The sequence below is a fragment of the Phocoena phocoena genome, chromosome 14 (genome assembly GCF_963924675.1).
Source record: "Phocoena phocoena chromosome 14, mPhoPho1.1, whole genome shotgun sequence".
Classification (NCBI taxonomy): Eukaryota; Metazoa; Chordata; class Mammalia; order Artiodactyla; family Phocoenidae; genus Phocoena; species Phocoena phocoena.
The window spans coordinates 59,255,592-59,279,671 of NC_089232.1; the positions used below are offsets into that span (position 1 = coordinate 59,255,592).

A 24,080-nucleotide genomic window follows, 5' to 3' on the forward strand; every position below is an offset into this window, starting at 1 on the left:
CACCATAATTTGATCAGCAAACTTTCCCAAAGTATTATACAATGATTTTTAAAATTTACTAACATAGGATGTGCTATTTTAGAAACTTAGAAATAATTTTTTTATTGATGTCTCAGATTTGGGAAAATTGACATGCCTTCCCTAAAAATGTAGTTAGCATAAAAATTATCCTTTAGGAGTATTGTAGTACTCTCGTCCAATAATGTAGCCCCCTTGGTTAGCTTTAACTTGACATATTTAAACTTTGGGGAGTGCTTCTAGTTCTGCCTGGTGTTAAGGTCTATAGACAATGGCCAGTCCATGACACAATATGGACCAGTGATGTGAAAATTTCCAGCTCTCCAGTCAGTAGGTGTTTGTAAATATGTGTATATACATACAAAATACTCTGTGTTTACTGATTGTGAAACCATGTAATACAGGTTGTTGTTGGCTTATGCTGAACTTCTTGAAAGAAGCCCACTTTGAAAATGTGTTGCTGTTGAAGCTAATAGTATGCATCAGGTACTGTCTTTCAAAAGTACTGCACTTAAAGCTTGTTTTAAAGACATGTATTGGTAAAAACTTCTGTACAGTGTCAAACTCTAGCATTGTATACATCACCTTCTGAAAAGTATCCATTCTTTCCTTTAATTTGAAAGTGTGATTGTATTTGGCATTTGCCAAAAAGATATTCTCAAGTTAAGTGGAATTTGTTAGATAGAATTATTTTCTTAAACTTTTGGTGTTTGTATTTAAATTGGATATGAATGGATGTTTAACGTTAACCAGGAATCACATTTCTCTTATGAATTGTAATGGATGTTTTGAATGGGTGTTTCCCATGTGAGAACTCTGTTAAGTACTTGGGTCAAAATTGTTAAAACCATGTTTCTACTTTTGTGTCAGATAGAGGAAAGGGTCGCCAGAGACAAGCCATTTTGGGAGAACACCCTTCTTCGTTTAGACATGATGGCTATGGTAAGTTTGTCAAGGCAGAAGGAAGGTAGTATAGACAAACTATTAGAATTTTTGCATTTCTGATGAAGAATGGCACAATTCTTGTCTCTATTTTTCCTGCCCACCTGACTTGGTTTATGGGATCAGTCCCTTATAAATGTACTCCAAAGGAGTTGTCCCAAATCCTTTGTTTTCTTAGGCTATTGTTATATCACATAATCTTTGATATAAATGAGAGCTATTGTTTGGGATTGAAAGCTTTTTTACCATTATATTTTGTTTTGTTTTGTTTGGGCTTTGATTAGTAAGGGGCTCTAGTCTGTCAGAGGACCAGAAAGAAGTACAGCTCAGTAAGTGTATTTTCTTCCATTCTAGCAGTTATGAGTAAAGAGGAATTTAGAGTAATAAAAGGCAGAGAGAATGAGGTATTTGTTGAAATGAGACATGTTTTTGGTTAGATCCTTAATTCTTTTAGTTCTACAGTTGGTACTTCAGCTTTGGTTAAATTTGTATTTAATTCTTTTTTAAAAACTTCTCAGTTTTAATGTTTGCTATGTTGATAAGTTAAGATTATGAAAGCTAGAAGAATAATCTTCCCCAGGAAGAAGTTAGGTATCAGACTGTTGTCTTTGTTAAGTAGATGTTGAGAATTGTTATTGATAAAAGTTTAAACTGGTTATAAGTTCTGTGTTTTTAAATATTTTTTTAGTTTTTAGCTGTAGTTATTGACCCACCTATTCTGTGGTTTAAAGTTGAAGTACAATTAGAGGTACTGTTAGAAGTGGTAGAAAATAGAAATTGCTATGTTGTACTCTTGGGAGTTATTATCGAAAAGCCACCAGTGTTTCCTGTTGTCTGAAATATTTTCAAATTGTGTACATGTTTGATGACCATTCTTACCTGTGAGTTTTAGCTTATTCCCTAGTGTCTTTATTTGAACTCCAGGAATTTATTAACCCTGTGTGTGTGTGTTTTTGTGTGTATGTGTATTTGTTCAAGTTTCTGTGGTAGTCTATATTGCAGAAGAAATTATGAAACAATCTCTATGTTATGTCAAAACAGTAAGTGTGGTATAGAAGGAAAATCTTACTGCAGTCGTTTTCATGTGTTCCTTGATCATTTTTCTTAGTTGTTTCTTTAACAGAGTAAATATTAAATATGGTCATACAAGTAGTTTTCTGATCCTGCAATGAAGAAACACTTATTAGGAATCTACTGTGCATTGTATAATGGAGGATTTCAAAAGAATGGCTTATCAAAGTTTGTAGTATAGTTGTAGAGTATGTAAATATGTCATGGCAGTTAGCTTAAGGCCAGAAATTGGTTAAATGTTCTGCTAAAGGGGGTTAGAAAAATCTGTGAGCATATAAATGAAGGACAAAACTCTACTGTAGTAATGTTGACACAGACTGTTTTCTCAGTATGGCTTTTCAGTTTTGTCTTCACTTAATAAAATACAAGAAAAATTGCATAAACAAGAATATGTTATATGCCCTAGAAGAACTTTATATTTTCTAAAAGCCTATTGTGAAGTTCTGTGTCAGTTTCATGCCCTTATTTATTTAGAGAGTGTGTGTGTGTTCACGTGCGTGCACATGTGCGTGTGTGTATAAATATTAAAATGTAAGCTTACTTAAAGAGAGGTGCAAAATTCTTTGGAATGATGTTTGTTAAATAGGGATCATTCAGGTTCTGGAGAGTCCTGCTGAGGAGGAATGGTTATAGTGGGATTGTGTAGGGGCGTCCATTCTGAGCTATGTCCATTGAAACATTTAACTAAGGAAAATCTGTTCTACTTTCCTAGGGAAGTAAGCAGAACAGGATATAGGAGATAGTGACAAATAAAGATTGATTGAGGAGAGAAGTAAGGTGAGGAAATTGGGGAAAAAGCAAAGATGACAGTGGGTGCTTGTGATATTAGCCTTTTTACAAATGCTTCAAATCACAGCTGTATCCCTTCAGATCAGCAGTTCAACAAAACAGGTTTATTTGCATTTTAGTGTCATATCATAGGTAGCTTTTCCTTTATAATGGTATGTGAGAAAGAAGGAATAGAAAAGGTTTATTTAATAGATTAAATTGATTCACATAGTTTATTATAGCAGTATAAATTTGTGCTTTCAGAATTCTTTAGGTCTTTTAATTTGGGAAGCCCAGCCATGTGAGATGAACTGCTAGAAGCCCTCATTTGAAAAGTGGCAAAAAATAATGTACAAATTTATTTGCTCTGAGCACAAGAAAAATTTCTATATTAATTGTTAGCATCTTTGGATATGGTTCCTGGACCAAAGATATTTTAAGTATCAAAGATGGGAAAGGCCTTCAAAATGTTCAAGATGCTGTTTATGTAGCATTTTTCCATATAAGTGAATTTTTTAAAACCTGAAGCAGCAAAACATTTTGCATGAACTATTTAGTATAGGAAGCTTTTAAGAGACTTTTTTTCTCTTATCTTCTTAATATAGGTAACAATTTAAATAGTGTAAGTAACATAATTTAATACTTGTGGCCCAATGTCATAATTACGAACATCAGGTATTCTTTTGCACTGAATTTGTTACCTATGGCAGTAGATTACAAGAGTTTTTGGACCTTGGTCAACTTAAGCAGAGTGTAAGTTTCCACTGCCCATCTACTGTACATTTTTCAACTTACTGTGAAAAAATTTACTGATAATAGTGTAGTGTCATTACTGTACTAACAAATGGTAGTAGTGGGGGTAGGGCTGGGTGGAGTATAATATGCATGAGTATTTTTGCAATAAGGGTAAGAATGATTGATATTTGACCCCAGTATATGTATAATAGTCTAAATTAGAGGCCAAAATACATAATTACAAGTAACTCATCATGAGCTATATTGATTGTCTTGATAAACTAGATTACCAGCAATAAGAACAGTTGAAAACCATGACCAATTTAAGGCAACACTGATGATGATGTATTGATAAAGTATGCCTCCATAAACTTGCAGGAATTTACACTATATTTGCGTGTGCTCGGTGGTAGTGTTGCTGTGTTGTTATGAATGGCAGCTATATTTAGAATACTGAATTGGAGTCCACATAAGCTGTAATAATGTGCTATGATACCAAAATATAGTAGTTCTTAGTAACTCACCTAGTAGATGACAAGTGTCCCTTAGTCTAACATAAAAATGAAAGCCAGTAACATTACATTTTATTCTTGAGAAATGAGGAAAGAACTTGGGTTTTTGGATTGGTTTCTTGCACACCAGGAGAATCGTTGCATGCACCCCAGAGCATGCTTCTCTAATCACTGACTCAGGAGTGTCTAAGATGTTGGTTTATAGTTTTGGGTTACATATCTCCATCTTAGTTGCTTCTTCTGAGTTCTTACACCTCTCTTCTTGCTACTGTAAATGTGCCCTGTGCAGACTTTTAGTATCACAGTTTCTCCAGACTCCCTCATTCCCGTCTCTTCCATTCACCCTAGCTTTGTTTTTCCTCTTACTTCTAATCTATTATGGATGGGAAAACAGGATAAATTAAAGTTGTTTTGAACTACTCTAGAGTTAGCAAGTTGATTCTTAGTAAAGATTCTTAGTATAAGAGCTGGATTTGTTTGTGTTTCTGTGACAGCAGTTTCAGATACTCAAGCATTTTTTTCTTCTGGATTCTTGATGTTGTTTCAAATAATAGAAGTTGCTGAATAATGACACCTCTGAGTATGTGTGTGTGGGGGGGGGTTATTAACTAAATCTAGGGTTTTAGTTTCCTAAATTATAATCAGGGGAATAAAATACTAACCTGCAAGTACATTAATAGTAAAATATATTCAAGGGGACAGCTTGTCAGTGGAACTAAAGATGTTCTTTTTGTTATATCTGTATATAGTTTACTAGATTTCACTGTAGATTTTATTATATTTTCCTCCAAAAGATGTTGGCAGAAGTTTTTTTTTTAATTTTGAAGTATAATTTATATATAGTGGTCCAAAGTTTTACACTGATTCCTCCTCTATCTGTAGCCTGATCTTGTATACTTTTTTGTTAAACTACTGTTTTTTAAAAATAAGGACTTAAAGCCTGGTATATGCAGGTGTGTGCAGGTCAGCGTTTATTGGATCCGGTGCAGTAAATACAGATTTTTGTTAATTCCCACAGGTTATATTTGAATATTCATACGTTTGAGTTTTCCTTGGATATACATCAACCTAGCTAATATTAAGAATTTGTTTTTGCGTGCGGTGAAGTGTGTCTGGTAAAGTTGTGTTTTGTTTTGTTTTGTTTTGTTTAATAGGATCCCATGGTCCATTATTACCTTTACCAAGTCGTTACAGAATGGGTTCTCGAGATACACCTGAGCTTGTTGCCTATCCATTACCGCAGGCATCTTCCTCTTACATGCATGGAGGAAATCCCTCTGGTTCAGTTGTAATGGTTAGTGGATTACATCAACTAAAAATGAATTGTTCAAGAGTCTTCAACCTATTCTGCTTATATGGAAATATTGAAAAGGTGAGTTCTCATTTAAAAAAATTATTATTTATTTTAAGTTTCATTTTATATGAGCTTCTTTTGCTAGGATATATAGTAGGAAAATCTGAAAAGGCTGCAAATATGTGTGTCTTCTCACACACAAGTTCTTTCAGTAGTGATCCACATAAGCTAAAAATTCATTAGGTAGGAATTCTAGAAATTATTTTTTGTAGGTAAGTGATCAGAATAGGATGTTGGTACTAAAAATATTTTTTAAATTACTAATATAAGTCCAAAACAGCAAGTAGTTTAATCAATTACTAGCATATTATAGGCATAAAGCCTATATATTTTTTAATCATTTCAAAGATATTCTAACATTTAACATGTTGAACTGTGGAATTTTGAAAAAGCAGTTACTTTCTTGGAGCTAGGTATATATAAACATGTCTCAGAGTTTGACCATAGCTATGAATTTTAGGAGAGTTTTGATTCATATATTTGCCTCCCAGATATTAGAGTTCTAGTATCTTCTGAGGAACAACATACTTTAACCTCAGTCAGTATTTGAAGTTGATCCACTTTGATAGAATGTGTCCAAAACTTTCTGTCTGGAGGCTTACACTCAAAACGTAGCAAAACATTTAAATTTCACACATTTTGAAGATCTTTAAAATTGTAACTTTATTTTCACCAGATAACTCTATGGTTTCCCCAGATCTGTGATGTTTTGTTTATTTTTTTATTCATTATTTTTTTCAAAGAGGTCTTTATTTATTTTTGGCTGCGTTGGGTCTTCATTGCTGCACACGGGCCTTCTCTAGTAGCAGTGAGTGGGATCTACTCTTCCTGTGGTGTGTGGGCTTCTCATTGCGGTGGCTTCTCTTGTTGCAGAGCACGGGCTCTAGGCGTGTGGGCTTCAGTAGTTGTGGCACACGGGCTCAGTAGTTGTGGCTCACAGGCTCTAGAACGCAGGCTCAGTAGTTGTGGCACACGGGCTTAGTTGCTCTGCGGCATGTGGGATCTTCCTAGACCAGGGCTCGAGCCCGTGTCCCCTGCATTGGCAGGTGGATTCTTAACCACTGCGCCACCAGGGAAGTCCTGTTCAATGTGTTATTAATGTTAGTGGTACTTAATAGCTGTTTAGGGACTTTCCAAGGTGTAGGCACTATCCTGAAAGATAGTCATACTTTATTCCATCTAAGCCTTACAGCATTATATACTAAAATTGGAATAATATAAGAGGATAAGTATGGCTCTGTCAAAGATGTCATGAAAACTTGTGAAGTATTGCCTATTTTTTAAACTGCCCCTTCCTTGCCTAAGCCTTCTTACTGGCAGTGCTGTCTCAAGGCCATCTTGTGTTATTTCTTATATAGTATCTTGTTTATTGCTTAAAGCAATAAATGCACTCTGAATAGTTGGTAATTACTATTTACTTTAAAATTTCTGACCTACCTACTGGAATATAAACTTTAAGAAGACTGTGTCTGTTTGCCATTAAATCCCCAGTACCTAGCACAGTATGTTTATTAGAACGTGTTAGGCACTTAATAAATACTTACTGAATGAATAAATATTGATGAGTCCTGCCAAATGTTATTATTATCTCCATTTTAAAAGGAAGTCTGTGGCTCAGAGAAGTGAAGTAAATTGCCCCAAATCACACAATTAATAAATAGCAGAGTCAAGGCAAGCCTATGCTCTTCTTTAGTGTGCTGTACAATAGAATTGTAGTCTTGCTTTTAAACTTTATTGAATTTCGGTAAGAATGTCTAATAGCAGAGCAGAATAAAGTTAAGATTCCAGGTGATCTTCTTTATTTGATATCAACCACCTATAGTACCTTTTAGAAATTCTGTTACTGTAAAAGGGAATTAAATGTTCACCTTTTTGGGATTTTGTATTTACAGGTAAAATTTATGAAGACCATTCCTGGTACAGCACTGGTAGAAATGGGTGATGAGTATGCTGTAGAAAGAGCTGTCACACATCTTAACAATGTCAAATTATTTGGGAAAAGACTTAACGTTTGGTAATTATTTATCTTAAGTGGTAAATTTAAAAAATACGTATCCTTTTATTAGAGACATTAATTTCCATTTCAGAATATCTGAAACTAGCAGCTATAGTGATGTCATTTTAGACACTTAGGGTCGTATAATTTAGATTTTCCATATTATACCTAGTTTTAGTTTTATGGTCATAAAATAGCATGTTAAAATGAGCAAGTTTTTTTAATTAAAGTTTTCTAATATGAAAATATATTCAATAGATTTTTCTTTCTAAGTGATGTTGAAACTGTAAGAGTGATTATAACTCAAACTAAATTTAAATATTAGTAAATATTGAAACTGTAAATTGCTACATATGCCTTTTTTGTTAAGATTGATACAGGCCTTTATGTTAACATTTTGAGACTGCTTACTTGTTGCTTTTTATCTAACAAAGGTATGTTCTGTACCTCTTACCTTTCCGATCTTTAGTGTGTCTAAACAACATTCAGTTGTTCCAAGTCAAATATTTGAGCTGGAGGATGGTACAAGTAGCTACAAGGATTTTGCAATGAGCAAAAATAATCGCTTTACAAGTGCTGGCCAAGCATCTAAGAATATAATCCAGCCACCCTCGTGTGTACTGCATTATTATAATGTTCCATTGTGTGTCACAGAAGAGACCTTCACAAAGGTAGGCACTGGAATACAAATTGTGTAGAATGTTCCTATTTCCTATTTTAAAATATATCATGTTTTAGCCTCATTTTAAAGTCTTGCTCTGTTCATCTTCTGCTTTTGATATTATTGGTATTCTGTTACTTATTTGGTACTTAATATAGTACATCCTTTGACCATTATACTTTTCTGGCCTCCATCCTTCACTGGTCTCTTTGTTGTTTTGTGGCTCAGTCGTTTTGAGAGTTGGAATTAGAATGAGGTACCCTTAGTCCTGCATTCAGAAAGTTCTTTTACCATGTCCTTAGATCTCACCCATAACAAAATTTTATATATCCCTGCATTTTTCCCTAACTATAGGAAATGCTTCAGAAAAGAATTGATTTTTCTGGAACACTACTCCCTATCTTAGGTACTCGATAAACCCTGGTCAGCTTTGAGAATATATATTTCAGTTACAAATCTTGTTTTTATTGTACAACACTAAAATTATATACGTAGCTTATAGGATATCACTATTTTAATTGATTTTCTCATGCACCTTGTTAATCTAAAAACATATTTGATTTAATTCATTCATGCCATACTCAAAACTAAAATGCTACCATAAAGTTTATTTTCTAGGGGGAGAAAAGGGTAAGAATCTTTATTTTGGCTGTATTTTTAATGGAGTTTTACATTTCTTTGACAGTTGTGTAATGACCATGAAGTTCTTACATTCATCAAATATAAAGTGTTTGATGCAAAACGTAAGTGCACATTTTCTCTTTTTAAGTTTCCTGGTTAATTTGATGATAAGCAAATAACAACTGAATTTGTGTTTCTTTGTTTTGTTTTAGCTTCTGCCAAAACACTTTCTGGGCTGTTAGAATGGGAATGCAAAACTGATGCAGTAGAAGCCCTCACAGCACTAAATCACTACCAGATAAGAGTTCCAAGTAAGTAAAATCGTGTCATAATTATTCAGTGGGAGTTACCATCAGAAACATTGTTGATAATTTAAAAGTAATATTTATTGGTTGTTTTTTAATACAGAGAAGTTTGAATTTTAAAAAGGCATATAAATCCCACAACCCTCATAATTCTTATATTAGTTACCTCTTGCTGTGTAACAAATTATTGCAGTATTTAGCAGCTTAAAACAGCAAAACATTTATTATCTTACTGTTTCTGAGGATCAGTAATCTGTGTACAGTTTTGCTGGGTAGTTCTGGCTGGTAGTTCAGCCTCTCATGAGGCTGCCTGCCGTCAGCTATAATCTGCAGTCATTTCAAGTCTTATGACTGGCGCTGGAAGATCCACTTCCATGCTCACTCATGTGGCTCTTTGTAGGGACAGTAAGCCACATTGGCCATTTCATGGTAGCTCTTTTCTTTCCGAATGAGTGATTCAAGAAGGATGAGAGCAAAAGGCCAAAAAAACAAAAGCCACAGTGTCTTTCGTAACCTAATACCGGAAGTAACATACCATCACTTATGCTGTAATCTTGTGGTCCCACTGACCAACCATGATCCGGTGTAGGAGGCAGGGAACATTGGGGCCATCTTGGAGGCTGACTTCCATAATTCCTGTTGATCTTTTTAGAAGAAAGCGATAAATATATATGGTTAAAAAACTCAAACAGTAAATACTGGTACAAATGAAAGTTAAAGCTTTCTATAACCTCTAACCTTTCTTTTTCCTTTTATTCCTCCTCCCCAATGTATATATCTACATTTTAAAAACTTATACAAAATGGTTCTTCTATACATACTATTGTGTGCCTTGCTGTTTTCACTTAATATATCTTGGAGCTGTTTTCTCTATCAGCAGGTGCAAAGCTACCCTGTTTTTTTTCCCCCCACAGAGTAGCTATTTTTAGTAGAGATGTACCACAGTTTATTCATTTTATCCACTTCCCCACTGATGAACACTGGTTGTTCCCAATTGTGTTTTTCTATTAGTGCAGTAAACATCCTTATAGTTGCATGTTTTGTGTTTGTAGGGCAGTTTCCTCATAGTGGAGAGCAAAAAGGTTTATATTTTGGTAAATGTTGCTAGATTGCCCTTTACAAAGGTTACACAACTTTACCACCTGTGGTATATGAAAATGCCAACTGCCCAACACTCTTACCAACACCGAGTGTTGTCAGACTTTGAATTTTAGCAATATGATAGATGAAAAATGGTATTCCACATTATTTTAATTTGTATCAAATGAAACTGTCACTTTCTTTGTTTATTCTCTCTATAATGGTAAATGGCCTCTTTTTTACAGTGCAAAGAACACTCAAGTATTTAACTTTTGAAGTTTGTGCTGTGTAATTTACTTCGATCTTGGATCTGAAGAGTGTTGAAACTTTATTTTTCTAAATGATAGGAGAAAAAATAGTATTAATTTTATTAGGTGTGATGATGAATGATTGTGGAAGGGGAAAAAAATGAATACACACTGAAGGATTTATGGGTAGAATAACATATCTAGGATTTGCTTTAAAATATTCTAGCCCCGGGCTTCCCTGGTGGCGCAGTGGTTGGGAGTCCACCTGCCGATGCAGGCGACACAGGTTTGTGCCCCGGTCCGGGAAGATCCCACATGCCGCGGAGCGGCTGGGCCCGTGAGCCATGGCTGCTGAGCCTGCACATCTGGAGCCTGTGCTCCGCAACGGGAGAGGCCACAACAGTGAGAGGCCCGCGTACAACAACAACAACAAAAAAATTAAAAAATATTCCAGCCCCCCAAGAGTGTGCGGAGAGTAGGTAGATGAAGTAAGACTGCCAAATGTTGACAATTATTGAAGCTATGTGGATGTTTATTATACTGATCCATATATTTTTTTTATGTTTGAAAATTTTCTTACTAAAAAGTTAAAAAATAAGTAGGAATACCTCTTTTCATTTTACCTTTAGTCACAAAAGTAAATTTTAAATAGTGAGTCACGCTTAATTTTTGATGGAAAATTTTAAAAGACTTTATATGTATATTTGAGATATATTCAAAACAGTGTATGACTTGCAAACTCCTTGGAGACAGGTACAATTATTTCTTTTTTATCCTCTGCGGTGTCTTGCAAATATTTCTTGATGTATATGCTTTTTCTTTTATAGGAATTTTTTTCCTTAAGGAGTGATAACCTTTTTTTTTTGCGGTACGCGGGCCTCTCACTGTTGTGGCCTCTCCCGTTGCGGAGCACAGGCTCCAGACGTGCAGGCTCAGCGGCCATGGCTCATGGGCCCAGCCGCTCCACGGCATGTGGGATCTTCCCGGACCAGGGCACGAACCTGGGTCCCCTGCATCGGCAGGCGGACTCTCAACCACTGCGCCACCAGGGAAGCCCAGGAGCAATAACTTTTAAAACTAAAATTCTGGTACATTAAGATACCAGAATTATTTCTGCCTGTTCTGAAAAGTTAAAGAGGAATGTATAAAATGGAAGTACTTTTGTGGATTATACCTTTTTTTTTTTTTTTTTAGCAATTTTAAAATTCATATGCCCCGTTGATGATCAGAGATTTAATGCTTCCTCTCCTGGAACTTTTTCAGCTCATTGATATCTTCTTAAACATTTCAGTCTTAACCCATTTCCCAAGCTATATTTGAATTAACTTTTATAGAGTAATTACCATTGGTAATATTTTCTGCAAAGTAGTTTTGCTGATGGACTTAGATAAGCCTAATCCTGATACTATTTATCTGTAATGTCTAATTCACTAAAAAAAGATTGTGGGAGCCTCCTATGTGTCAAATAATGTTTAGAACAATAGGAATGTAAAAATGGACAAAGTTCCGGCCTTCATGGAGCTTACCTGCTAGTAGGTATGAACGAAAGAAATCTTGCCCTTACCTTACATAAAAATTTTCCTTCTTCCAGTACTATAAAAAGGTGAAATATTGGGTCGGTTAAAAAGTTCATTCGGGTTTTTCTGTAAGATGTTACGGAAAAACCTGAACGAACTTTTTGGCCAACCCAATAATTTATTCCGCTAACTCAAGGTAATCATGAAAGTTTAAGGGAACTATTAACTTTGTTTTTTAATTTTTACAGATGGTTCCAATCCCTATACATTGAAGCTTTGCTTTTCTACATCATCCCATTTATAAGAAGAGAAGAGCATGTTAGAATTTATGTTTACCTTTATTACAACTTCAAAGCTACACTTCATTTTTAAAAAGAACTAAAATGGTTCATCTAATGTTGCCTTGCTTACTTTGATTCAATATCCTGTCCTGTAATAAATTTTGCCTTGAGTAAATTTGTTGTAAACTTAAATATTGAATTGCTTTCATTTTAAATAGAATATCATAATGTAGACTATCTACAGCTTTCTTGTAGATTACATAAATATATCATTTCTAATCTTATTTTTCTTCCACAGTGAAAATATATTTGCATTCTTAATGCTAATTATCTGCAAGTATTTTTCCATTGTGTATGAAATTAATGCAGGTGAAAGTATTGCATTTTAATATTATAGAATTCCTATTATATGTTTAGATGTTTAAGTATGTTGCAGTTATTCGTATTAAACATAACTTGTATTTATTAAGTATTTTAATCAAGTTTGAGAATAACATTGCATATATTAAATTTTAAGTACTACAGATTTAGCTGATTTTATATTTCTGAAAGGCTAACAGACATATGGATACACTTGTACAATATGCACTCAAACTTATTTAAACTGGTTTTTTTTTTTTTTAAGTCATTGTCCATTTGTATTGACATGCCTCTGTTTCTGGTTCCAGTTTGGAGATTTTATAAAGTTACAACAATGAGTTAATGTGTTCATCTTCATTTGTTGCATGTGACTTGATCTTGAAAACACACCTGGTATTTGGCATTGAAATTTTAATAGAAGTTATAATTAACAGTTCCTCTTCTAGGTAATCTGAGATCCACAGATGGGCTTTAGGGAGTCTGTGAACTCCCTAAAATTGTATGTAGAATTTTGGGTACTTGCATTTTTATTTTTTACTCTTAAATCCATCAGTAATATATGTATTTTTCTACATGGTACAAGGTATAAGGATCTAATTTTATTTTTATTCCAAACAGAGATATCTATTTCTTTCAATACCATTTATTAAACATTCTTTCTCCCACTGGATCTGTTTTTTTTTTGTTCTTTTTTTTTGCTTTTTTTGGGAAAACAACATAATGCATACATAGGCAAGTAAGATATAAGGACTAATCATCGTATTGAGAGACTATACTATAACACACATTACCAGGTTCACAGCTTTTTAATAATAGAAAACTGATCTAGCCATTTTATTTTCGTCTTTAAAAGAAGGGAGAATATGTTTTATCTACCTAGAGTAACTGAAGTCTATAGTTGGCAATAGCAGTTTTGTGATCCTGAGAGTTTTAAACAAATTTGTGTACAGAAGTTTCATTTAGATCTTTTGAAAAAGCTTTGTTTTGAATTTTAACAAAATTCAAAAAAAAGCAGTTTGCCTTAATCCTTTTAGAAATGATGCAGGGGTTTAAAAATTTTTTAAGAGCTATTGAATAGAAAGTTTAGATGGAAATTAAACACACACGTTAACATTTATTTCTCATTGAATTTTGACAGCAATGGATCAATGTCCCTTTAGCCCTCTAGATCTAGAAAATCTTAAATTCAATCTAGAAGCATTTTAGACCCTTATCATGGAACCCAATAAGTTACGCCAAAGGTAACCTGTGAATGAACTATAAATGTATGATACTGGGCTGTGTACCTACGTTTACCTGACTTTACAATAAATGAAGCTTTTTTCCCTCTTCTATAAGTACTTTTCTACATTTGTTGCAAAATTGGTATGTCTTAATTTTAAAAGGTAACTTGTGAGTTTATGCAATAGTTGTCTCCTTCCCTTGCCCTCTTCTGAAAATGAAGATGGATGTCAGTGTTATAGATTATTTTGTGCCTAAAATTTTAGGAGACAAACCTGTGGATGGTGACAGGGCTTATTTAATTTATATTTGCTTTAAGTAGTATTGACTTTTTTTTTTTTTTTTTTTTTTTTTTTTTTTTATGCGTTACGCGGGCCTCTCACTGTTGTGGCCTCTCCCGTTGCGGAGGACAGGCTCCGGACGCGCAGGCTCAGCGGCCATGGCTCACGGGCCCAGCCGCTCCGCGGCATGTGGGATCTTCCCAGACCGGGGCACGAACCCGTGTCCCCTGCATCGGCAGGCGGACTCTCAACCACTGCGCCACCAGGGAAGCCCAGTATTGACTTTTAGATATGAATTCTATCTTAATGCTTTCTCCCCACCAAAGTGACAAGTAAATTCTTCAGATGTAACTGAGTTGGTAGGTTGGGCCTTGCTGATTTATGCACTGGTGTGTCAGTCCTACTCTGTTGCTGTCAGTAATGTCTTTGACAGTTTACTTGGGTATCACCAGTTTTTAATCTTTTACTTTTTAAAAAAAATTAATTTTATTTTTTGGCTGCATATTGGGTGTCTGTTGCTGCTCATGGGCTTTCTCTAGTTATGGCGAGCAGTGTGCGGGCTTCTCATTGTGGTGGCTTCTCTTTTTGCGGAGCACGGGCTCTAGGCGTGTGGGCTTCAATAGTTGTGGCTCGTGGGCTCCAGAGCGCAGGCTCAGTAGTTGTGGCTCGTGGGCTCTAGAGTGTAGGCTCAGTAGTTGTGGCGCACGGGCTCAGTTGCTCCGCGGCACGTGGGATCTTCCGGTACCACAGCTCGAACCTGTGTCCCCTCCTGCAGTAGCAGGCAGATTCTTAACCACTGGGCCACCAGGGAAGCCCAAGGGTATCACCACTGTTAAATGGAGTTTGCTTTGACAACACCAGCAACATTTTTCCCTTTGTTATCTTTCTGCTTTTAAGAGAACATTAAAGATTAGGTCTTATAGCTGTAAAGAAATAGTAGTTTTGAATTTATTTTTTTAATACTGCAATTCGATTCCATATCCAAATCCCATGAAATATTTGATAATAAATCTACAGAAGTGATTCACGGAATATAAGCTGCCTTTTAAAATTCCTACTTTCCTGCAGAGGGTATTACCCTACCAAATAAAAAATATTTGCAGTTGCAGCTGACATGAGACTTAACAGCACCTTAGTGATTTGATTTATCTAAACAGTATGTTTTCTAGGACTGAACTGAGAGATGAGGATAAGAATGACTAAATGGGGTCAGTTATGTTTCATGTTTTCTTTACATTGCTATCTGGAGGAATAGATAGGTTGCTAGGTAAATGCTTCTTAGTAATCAGTGATATTCTCTTTCTAGAATAAAGAAATTTTGAGTGCAGAACATTCTTCCATAGTTAGGAATATAAAGCACAAGATTTGCTTTACTTAAAAAGTTCAGGTGACAAAGGTCCTTGTATGAAAGGTAACTTACAATAACCTTCCTGTCTCCATATGGCTGTCTGGCTCAAGAGACTTTCAGTCCATTTGAGGGGCCATGTAAAGAGAGCCTTCTTATTCATAGTACTGCTGGTTGGGCTCATAGAGTTAAGCCTTAAAAAAACAATGCCATTTGATGAAATGAAAATGTAAGGTTCATAGGTTCTGTCTCTCAGCATGTTTTATTCAGAGTTTTTTTTTTTTTACTCTAATGATTTCCAATATCAACCAAAAAGTAAGTGAGTGTGCAGACATGGTTCTTGTTTAAGCCAAAAAAAAGTTGCTGGGGATTTTAAATGTTTAATCTGTGATGTCATTGCTTTTTCCTAAAACCTAGCATTTCCACCAAATGGATTCAAGTGTTAATTAAAATGATCTATTTTATTTTAGTAAGCTTATCATTTTCCTTGCCACCTCAATTTTAACATGCTTTGAACTTGAACAAATACAGTGGATTTTGCTTTACTAGTAAAAGTTTCTTCAATATAAAGCCCCTTATCTGAGGGAACACTTGAAATTCTCTTGGGTTTAATTTATGAATGAGGAAGTTAGAAATGGTAGGTATTGCTGTGCCTCGGCCCTTCCCTGTTATATAGAGTAATCAAGGTTTGAGTGAGCCTGACTGAGTCTTGTCCCTCTAGCCCAGTGGTTCTTTTTTTTTTTTTTTTTGTGGTACGTGGGCCTCTCACTGTTGTGGCCTCTCCTGCTGCGGAGCACAGGCTCCGGACGTGCAGGCTCAGCGGCCATGGCTCACGGATCCAGCCGCTCCGCGGCACGTGGGATCCTCCCGGACCAGGGCACGAACCCGTGTCCCCTGCATCAGCAGGCGGGCTCTCAACCACTGCGCCACCAGGGAAGCCCTAGCCCAGTGGTTCTTAATAACAAAGGTACCGCCCCTTGGAGGACATTTTGACAGTTTGTAGGGGTGCTTTTTCACAGCATGGGGGATACTATAAATATTTGATTGGCAGAGATCAGGAAAAATTGTCCCTTGCCCTACAATGATTTTCCAGTATCCTGTCAGATATTATCCTAGAAAGTAACTCTCTTTTATATTTGTAAACACAAAATATTTTTGTATACAGTACACTGAATTTTCTAGGAATGCAGCTACCTAATAAATCAAGGAAAGAGGATTGTTTTATTTGGAATATTTCCAAGAGTTGTTCACCACTTTGGAAAATTACATCATCCAAGTGCTATTTGAGTTGACATTGCAACGTATCAGGGTCAGTTTTCATCTGTAGTGGTCAAATTCATCTCGTTTTGTCTTCTGTTGTAGCCATTCCTGAGTATTTATGTATCACTATGCATTTTATTATAATTTTATTTCTCCCTTATATTACAGTTAGGGTTTTGTTTTGTTTTGTCATTAAATGGTGTGTGTGTGCGTGTGTAGGTAGTTAGGTAGGTATTATCCAAGAATTTTATTTCAGCATAATAAAAGGGTGTCAGATTGTCTAGGTTGGGAACCGTTGCTTTAAGCAGAGTAATCTGGGGACTTCCCTGGTGGTCCAGTGGTTAAGACTTCGCCTTCCAATGCACAGGGTGCGGGTTCGATCCCTGGTTGGGGAGCGAAGATCCCACATGCTTCGGGGCCAAAAAACCAAAACAGGAAACAAGCAATATGGTAACAAGTTCAATAAAGACTTTAAAAATGGTCCACATAAAAAAAAAAAATCCACAGTAATCTTGTTCTGGGTTGAGGAAGTGAATCTAGGTTAATCCAAAAACAGTGAAGCCTAGGATTTGTGGTAGAGTCAGTGAGGAGATGCTCTCCCAAAGGGACATGGTTTGCATGTGTGAGGTAAGCCTGGCTTTGCTCTAGCCATTTTGCTCTCTTGAGAGAAACTAGCTGGAAGAGAAAAGATGATACACAGAGGAGGATAGAACTAAAGTCACCGTAATTTAGACAGCATATGAAAACCACTGTGAACATAGGTTACTTTGATCATACAGTATTAGCTGTATTAGCCCAAACTAATTGCTCTGGTAAATGGTTAGTGGTTACCAGAGGCTGGGAGTGGGGAGAATAGGGAGTGACTGCTAATGGGTGTAGGAGTTCCTTTTGGGGTGATGAAACTGTTCTGGAACTAGATAGTGGTAATTGTTAACCACATTGTAAATGTACTAAGTGCCACAGAATTGTACACTTTAAAATTGTTAAAATGGTAATTTTATGTTATGTGTATTTTACTACAATGAAAAAAAGTCTGGCCTAGAAATCTTTCCATTCAAACAAGGGCCAATACAGTGCTTCTCTTTAAGCTGGCTAGATACATCGAGAGAGGGGTGTGGGGATATAATTCCAGGTCTGGCTTGTGGTTATATTGCTGTGGTGGCTGACAGCTTCTGTGCTCGTCACCCTGGACTGTTTATCAGGGGAACTGGGGCCAGAGGAGAGACTGGGGTCATGTGCACAGTGAGCAGTTAGGAAAGGATCTGAGATGGGGAGGGGATGATTCCATGAGTAGAAACTAGAATTTCTCTGTGTTCTTAAACCAAAGTAATGGACTGGCTGCACAGTTCAGGTTCTGCTGGGACTCTACTATGTTTTGAGCTACCCTGACTTAATGAGTCTCAGCCTGCAGGAAGACATATTCGTGAATATGTCTAAAATTTCCTTGAAGATTAAGAAACTATTTTACCCACTCTACCCAGTTTTATTTAGACTTTCACCTGTGTGCTAACATGTATAGCTGCTTCAAAGTCTTGAAGAGGAATTCAGTAAGAGATTGATTTACATAGGAAACAATACATAGAAACAAAAACACTTATATAATATATGTAAGTTCTTCAGAGGGCATTAGGAGCCTTTTATCTAAAATTGTTACCAGACCAAATTTGGATCCACTCGCCCGCACACTGTAAAGCCAATCTGCTGACGCCAGATTGTGGTGAAGGAAAGTGCAGTGTTTACTGCAGGACGCCAAGCAAGGAGTCCAGGCAGCTAATGCTCAAAAAAACGAAACTCCACAATGGCTTTCAGGCAAAGGTTTTTAAAGACAAGGTGAGGGAGAGGGTTGCAGTGTGTGTGATCAGCTCATGGACATTCTTCTGATTGGTTGGTGGTTAGGTAATCGGGCATCAACATCATCAACCTTCTGGTTCCAACCCATCTGGGGTCTACGTGCTTGTGGGCAGCCTACAGTTAACTTTTTCCACCTGGTGAGGCTTTCATTATCCACAAAACAGCTCAAAGGTTATGGCTCAGAATATTATCTATAGCCCTTGAGGAGGAACTAAAGGTCCTTGACTTTGTTTAATGGCTAAACTATTATTATTTTGTCTTGCTTGACTGTTTTCCTTTGTTTCTACGTTTTCTCACTTCTCTGATTAAATTTATTCTTTGGAACTTGGGAAAGGCCTAGGAGGCTAAAGTTTTTCTGCAAAGGCAGGCAGGGGACTTCCCTAGTGGTGCAGTGGTTAAGAATCCACCTGCCAAGGCAAGGGGGCATGGGTTCGATCCCTGGTCCGGGAAGATCCCACATGCCGTGGAGCAACTAAGCCCGTGCGCCACAACTACTGAGCCTACGCTGTGGAGCCCGTGAGCCACAACTACTGAAGCCTGCGTGCCTAGAGCCCGTGCTCCGCAAAAAGAGAAGCCACCGCAATGAGAAGCCAGCGCACTGCAACAGAGAGTAGCCCCACTCGCCGCAACGAAGAGGCAAGCAATGCAGCCAAAAAAAAAAAAAGCAGGCAGAAGACGGGTCGGGGGTGAGGGGTGGGGGCTGGGGGTTCTGTTCTAGAAAGGTCCTGCTTGGTTACAAAATGAGAATGCAAATGCGTTTGTTTTAGGCCCTTGTGTGATACGTGATAAAACCTGAACTTTTCTGCCTAATACAAAATAATAGGACTGATGCAAGTGTCAATGACTGCAATCATGGTAGAGCTTTTCTTATTTAGACTGTTACAAGTAACATCCACAGTACTGTTGCTAGCACAAATTCAGACTTGTCCTACAAAGGCCTCATATGCCATGATACCTATCAGCAAAGTGCTGATATCTGTGCTGAAATTTCCACCCTTGACCAGAGAGACTAAAATAGTTCTACCACCTCTTGTACTTCTTCCTGCTGTGTAATCTTTGCTCCCTACAGTTTCTGCTCAAAACACCAGTCCCCGAGTCAGTAAAACCTGTTATTTTCCTTAGTTTATTTGTTTCTGAGGAAGGCGGGACTGCTTTGGGGAGTTATTTCCATCATGTGTGACTGAGGACCACGTGGTTTATAAATTCTAGAGAATGTACAGGGATAACATCTTGGAGCCTCAGCCTCAACCTCCTCGCCACCAGGTGTGACATACTGGATTGATCTGCAACCTAGAGCTGTATCATGGGCCATGATGCTCTTCCAGTGAGGAGCAGGTAAGCATGTGACTGTGTATAAGGGAAAGGGCAGAGACTGTGAGATAGGAGAGACCTGTACTGCAGTGATGGTTCCTAGTCTAATTCCACATTGATACAATGTAGAGTTTAGGCTAGATGACATAGTTTGCTAAAGAATACAGTTTTATTCAACGGTGATATTTTTTCTGATTCTTTTTTGACCCAGCAGTTACCACTTGTGGAAAGGGGCTGTTGTAATCAGTAGGGACATAATACTGTACATCAACTATACTTCAATTAAAAAAAAAAAAGATAACAAAGAGCTTTACTAGCTTTAGAGCTGCTTCTCCCACTGCACACAGGCAGGGAAACTAATTTATAGCCCTGTTGATTGCCGAATACAGCCTTCAACCTGCCGGACCAGGGAATCTAACCAGAGGATATGGGAAGCTGTGTAGCCCATCCAGTAGCTCTACATACTGTGGGACTTGAACAGAGAGCACAGCCCATGGCTTTCCCCATCTGCAGAGCAAAACTTGTGGCCTCACCTGACCAGGGAATTCAGTGCACGCTTGCCTGATTCAGGTCCCCAAACAACAAGCCATGCAGGCCCTGGCTGCTATCCTGCTGCTCTGCCAGCACAGGGAAGCTAATTCGTAGCCCCATGTAGTACCAAATATAGTATCTAGTCCCAACCATCTAGTAAGCCTGACCAGAAAATCCAGACAACAGTGAGGCCCATCCTTTAGCCTCACTTGGGAAGCGAGCAGTTCTATCCAATGTTCTCAGGGCAAAACCCCCCCATTCCCATCCTCAGAAAAAAAAAAAAAAGATCAATAGGTAAAATTGTTAATTGAGTAACAGTTTTATTTTTGCCTGAATTATTCAGATTTCTTAAATTGATCAGGTTAGTTATTCTCTAGTTATTTTGCTTTTGTAGCAGTCTTAGTGAATAAAGGAAAGGATTAGGCTACCCAGTATCTTGCATCATGAATGCTCATGTGATGATCCTTTTTTAAAAGTTTTTAATTATAATTGACATATAGAAGGTACACAATGAGTTGATTTGATACATTTATAAATTGCAGTATGATTATCACCACCATCGTGTTAGCTAACACCTCTGTAACTTCACATAATTATCATTTTTTCTCTTCCAGTTTTGAGATATAATTGACATGCAGCACTATATAAGTTTAAGGTGTACAGCATAATAATTTGACTTACATACATCATGAAATGATTACCACAGTAAGTGTAGTGAATGAACATTGGTCATCTCATATAGATAGAAAATAAGATGTAAAAAAAACCTTTTTCCTTGTGATGAGAACTCTTAGGGTTTACTGTCTTAACCGCCATATATAATGTACAGCAGTGTTATATTTATCATGTTGTACCTATACCCCCAGTACTTATGTATCTTATAGTTGGAAGTTTGACTTCCTTCCTGACCTTTTGACTACCTTAATCCATTTCCCCTTCCCTCGCCCCCCATGTGACGAACCTTAAAAATGGTTTAGGTCAGATAGCTTGGATTAGGGTAAGAACTTCCCATCCCAACATAAAGCTAGCTGAGGAGGTGATTGCTAACAATAGGGGTTCCATTCCATGGGATTCCCAAATGCCGCCAACCACCTGTTGCTTAGATTGTGGGTAAGGTGGATGGGCCCAGGGTTGCCATGATGGCGGGCAGGGAGTGACTGTGTTGGCACACCTAGGTGTTAGGTTTGGATATCTTGAAAACTGCTCTTCAAAGATGAGCCTGTCTGAACTTGAAGAAATATCTTGAGTACACAGATCCTAACTTTCGAGACTTGGAGAAAAGAAGCACGGTAGTTAAGCTTCAAGGAAAAAAAAAATTCTATGTGGCTTTGAGAAAAATCTAGACATTTGTAGTTACAAGAAAATCTCACTGTGCCATTGGCTATCTAGAGGTGAGAGGGATTGATCATAGGCATTTAAAAAACATCTCCATTAAGTGGGAGAGACTTTACTGGGAGAACCTGGATTATAGTCTGTCTGGACTAGAGTCATACCATATCAACCAAAAATCCTGCTTTGACTGTGTATACATATTGCCAGCTCCCAAAGCTTCTTGAAAGAAATATCTGTGCTGGCAGACAGGTGGCTGAATAAACTGCAAGAAAAAGTGGTATTTTTCAATTAAGGCACAGTTTACACACGTGCCAAGATAATATATTGGAATTAAGAAGGGACGGAAACAGAACTCTTATTACATTCTGGTGGTTCTGGATGAGTCAAAAATAATTCCTAATAACTTTGAAGGTAGTATTGTGTAATAGAGCACTGGGTTAGAACTTGTAAGGACTGACTTATCCCAGCTGTGCCACTAACAAGCTGTGTGACCTTGAGCAAGTCATTTTTAAAGGAACTTTTAAACCTTAGATTCCTTTTGTGTAAAATGAGAACAATAATATCTGACCTACTTATCTGACAATGAGAAAATACATATAAAAAAGCACTTTTGGGGCTTCCCTGGTGGCGCAGTGGTTGGGAGTCCGCCTGCCGATGCGGGGGACGCGGGTTCGTGCCCCGGTCTGGGAGGGTCCCGCGTGCCGCGGAGCGGCTGGGCCCGTGGGCCGTGGCCGCTGGGCCTGCGCGTCCGGAGCCTGTCCTCCGCAGCGGGAGAGGCCACGGCAGTGAGAGGCCCGCGTAACGCATAAAAAAAAAAAAAAAAAAAAAAAAAAGCACTTTTGGTGATGCTCATAAATCTTCAGGAGAGATGGGGCACTTCCATTTGAGAGGGCCTCTACACTGTCATGGGATTGACACTTGGGAAGGAAATATAGGCTGCCACAACTCAATCACTGCCATTTTAAATCTGTGTTCAGCTGCTCCTTTGAGAATTTTTCAGCAATATAAATGAATTTTATAGATTAAAAGTAGTGTAGCTCAGGTAATAGAAGATCCAGCAAGTTGATGATTCAAATTATTTCAACCTATCTGGACAGTTTTTTTGTGTGTTTGTTTTAAAAAAGACTTGGCTCACATCTGGCTTCTCTTCTAAATGGGAGAGAAAGAGTTTAGCACAGACCCAAGGGCATCATGGGGCACTTTCCCCATAAGTGCAGGCAGCCCTGATGATATACTGACTAACAAAGAGTACAGGAGGGACAGAAATCTGGTGAGAACCCTCAAACACAGCTAAGCCTCCCATGGAAATCTTTCCTGAGACCTGCTCATGACACCAGAGCAAGAGGTGGAAGCTGCCTTCTCCATCGCCCCGTCCCCTCCCTTGTGTTGAACAATCCATGTCCAGATCAATAAAAGTCCTCCTAAATTCTAGAGGCAGGCAAAGTTAAATTTAACTATTAGTTTAAAAGAAGTATGTGATAGAACTTTACTTTAATATTGAATATATACAAATTATGTATATTTGTATACCTATCTTATAATAAATGGAGATCTCTTATACAACCAGGATGTGGTATACATAGACCCTTTTATTTTTAGTGAATGGGAAGTTTGGAAGTCGTAATGCTGGATTTTAACACTGTGTTGGCCATATCTGATTTATTTGACAAATATTCCCTTGGTCAAGACCCTTCATCATTCTGGGAAATGGGAAACAATGCAAAAACAATTTAATTCCTAATGACCAATTTATAATATTTTCCAGAAACTCAGTGGTATGAAGACTGCCTGCCTGAATATTTCTGGCTACTTCATGAAAGTACAGAGGTTGTTACATTTCTTTTCTACTCTGTGAAGTAATTTTACAGGACTTTGAAAGGTACCAACTAGATTATAGCAAACAGTACCTGTAGGTTTTAGTTCCGTCTGTCTGGATTTGATAGATTTTTTTTTCTCAGCTGTTAATATTTCTAGGCTAAAGAGTCACTTTTCTTTCTTTCTCCCTCCCTCCCTCCCTCTCTCCCTTCCTTCCTTCCTTCCTTCCTTCCTTCCTTCCTTCCTTCCTCTTTCCCTAGTTTAGTTTATTCTAATGAAGTAGCTCTGCTTTCACCAAAGTCCCCAAATTTCCATCATTTAGTTGTTCTTTTTCTCAGGTTCTGAGATACGTCAAGCAGAACTTTATACCAGCTGTGTAATCACTCCAGTTCATAGGAGGCTGTTTTCCATTTTGTTTTCCTTACCCTCAGAAGGAAGAGTGCTGAGGCGGAAGGAGTGTAGGATTTGCAGTCAGACATCCTAGGTTCATGGCCTCACTCTGTCATTTATTAGCTATATGAGCCTGAGAAAGTCCTTTAAAAATGTCCTGAGCCTCGGTTGTTTATTAATCTATAAAATCGAGAAGTTAACATCTGTGTGTCTCATTTATCCATTTAAAATTAAATTGTCATAGAGTGGGTGTTGGGTACTGTTACAGTGACCC

The 24,080-nt window shown here is 37.4% G+C and overlaps 1 protein-coding gene and 1 pseudogene across 1 annotated transcript in view; both read left to right on the plus strand.

The window, feature by feature from the left end:
• HNRNPLL (heterogeneous nuclear ribonucleoprotein L like) overlaps positions 1 to 12,132 on the plus strand; it is a 36,252-nt gene extending 24,120 nt beyond the window's left edge. Inside the window, exons 7-13 of the mRNA XM_065891205.1 lie at positions 889 to 960; positions 5,201 to 5,418; positions 7,293 to 7,414; positions 7,866 to 8,067; positions 8,743 to 8,800; positions 8,891 to 8,989; positions 12,077 to 12,132. Of these exons, the coding sequence (XP_065747277.1) occupies positions 889 to 960; positions 5,201 to 5,418; positions 7,293 to 7,414; positions 7,866 to 8,067; positions 8,743 to 8,800; positions 8,891 to 8,989; positions 12,077 to 12,132 (827 nt within the window). The remainder of the gene's footprint in view (positions 1 to 888; positions 961 to 5,200; positions 5,419 to 7,292; positions 7,415 to 7,865; positions 8,068 to 8,742; positions 8,801 to 8,890; positions 8,990 to 12,076) is intronic.
• LOC136134298 (U6 spliceosomal RNA) lies at positions 6,581 to 6,681 on the plus strand (annotated as a pseudogene).
• Positions 12,133 to 24,080: the final 11,948 nt, after the last annotated feature.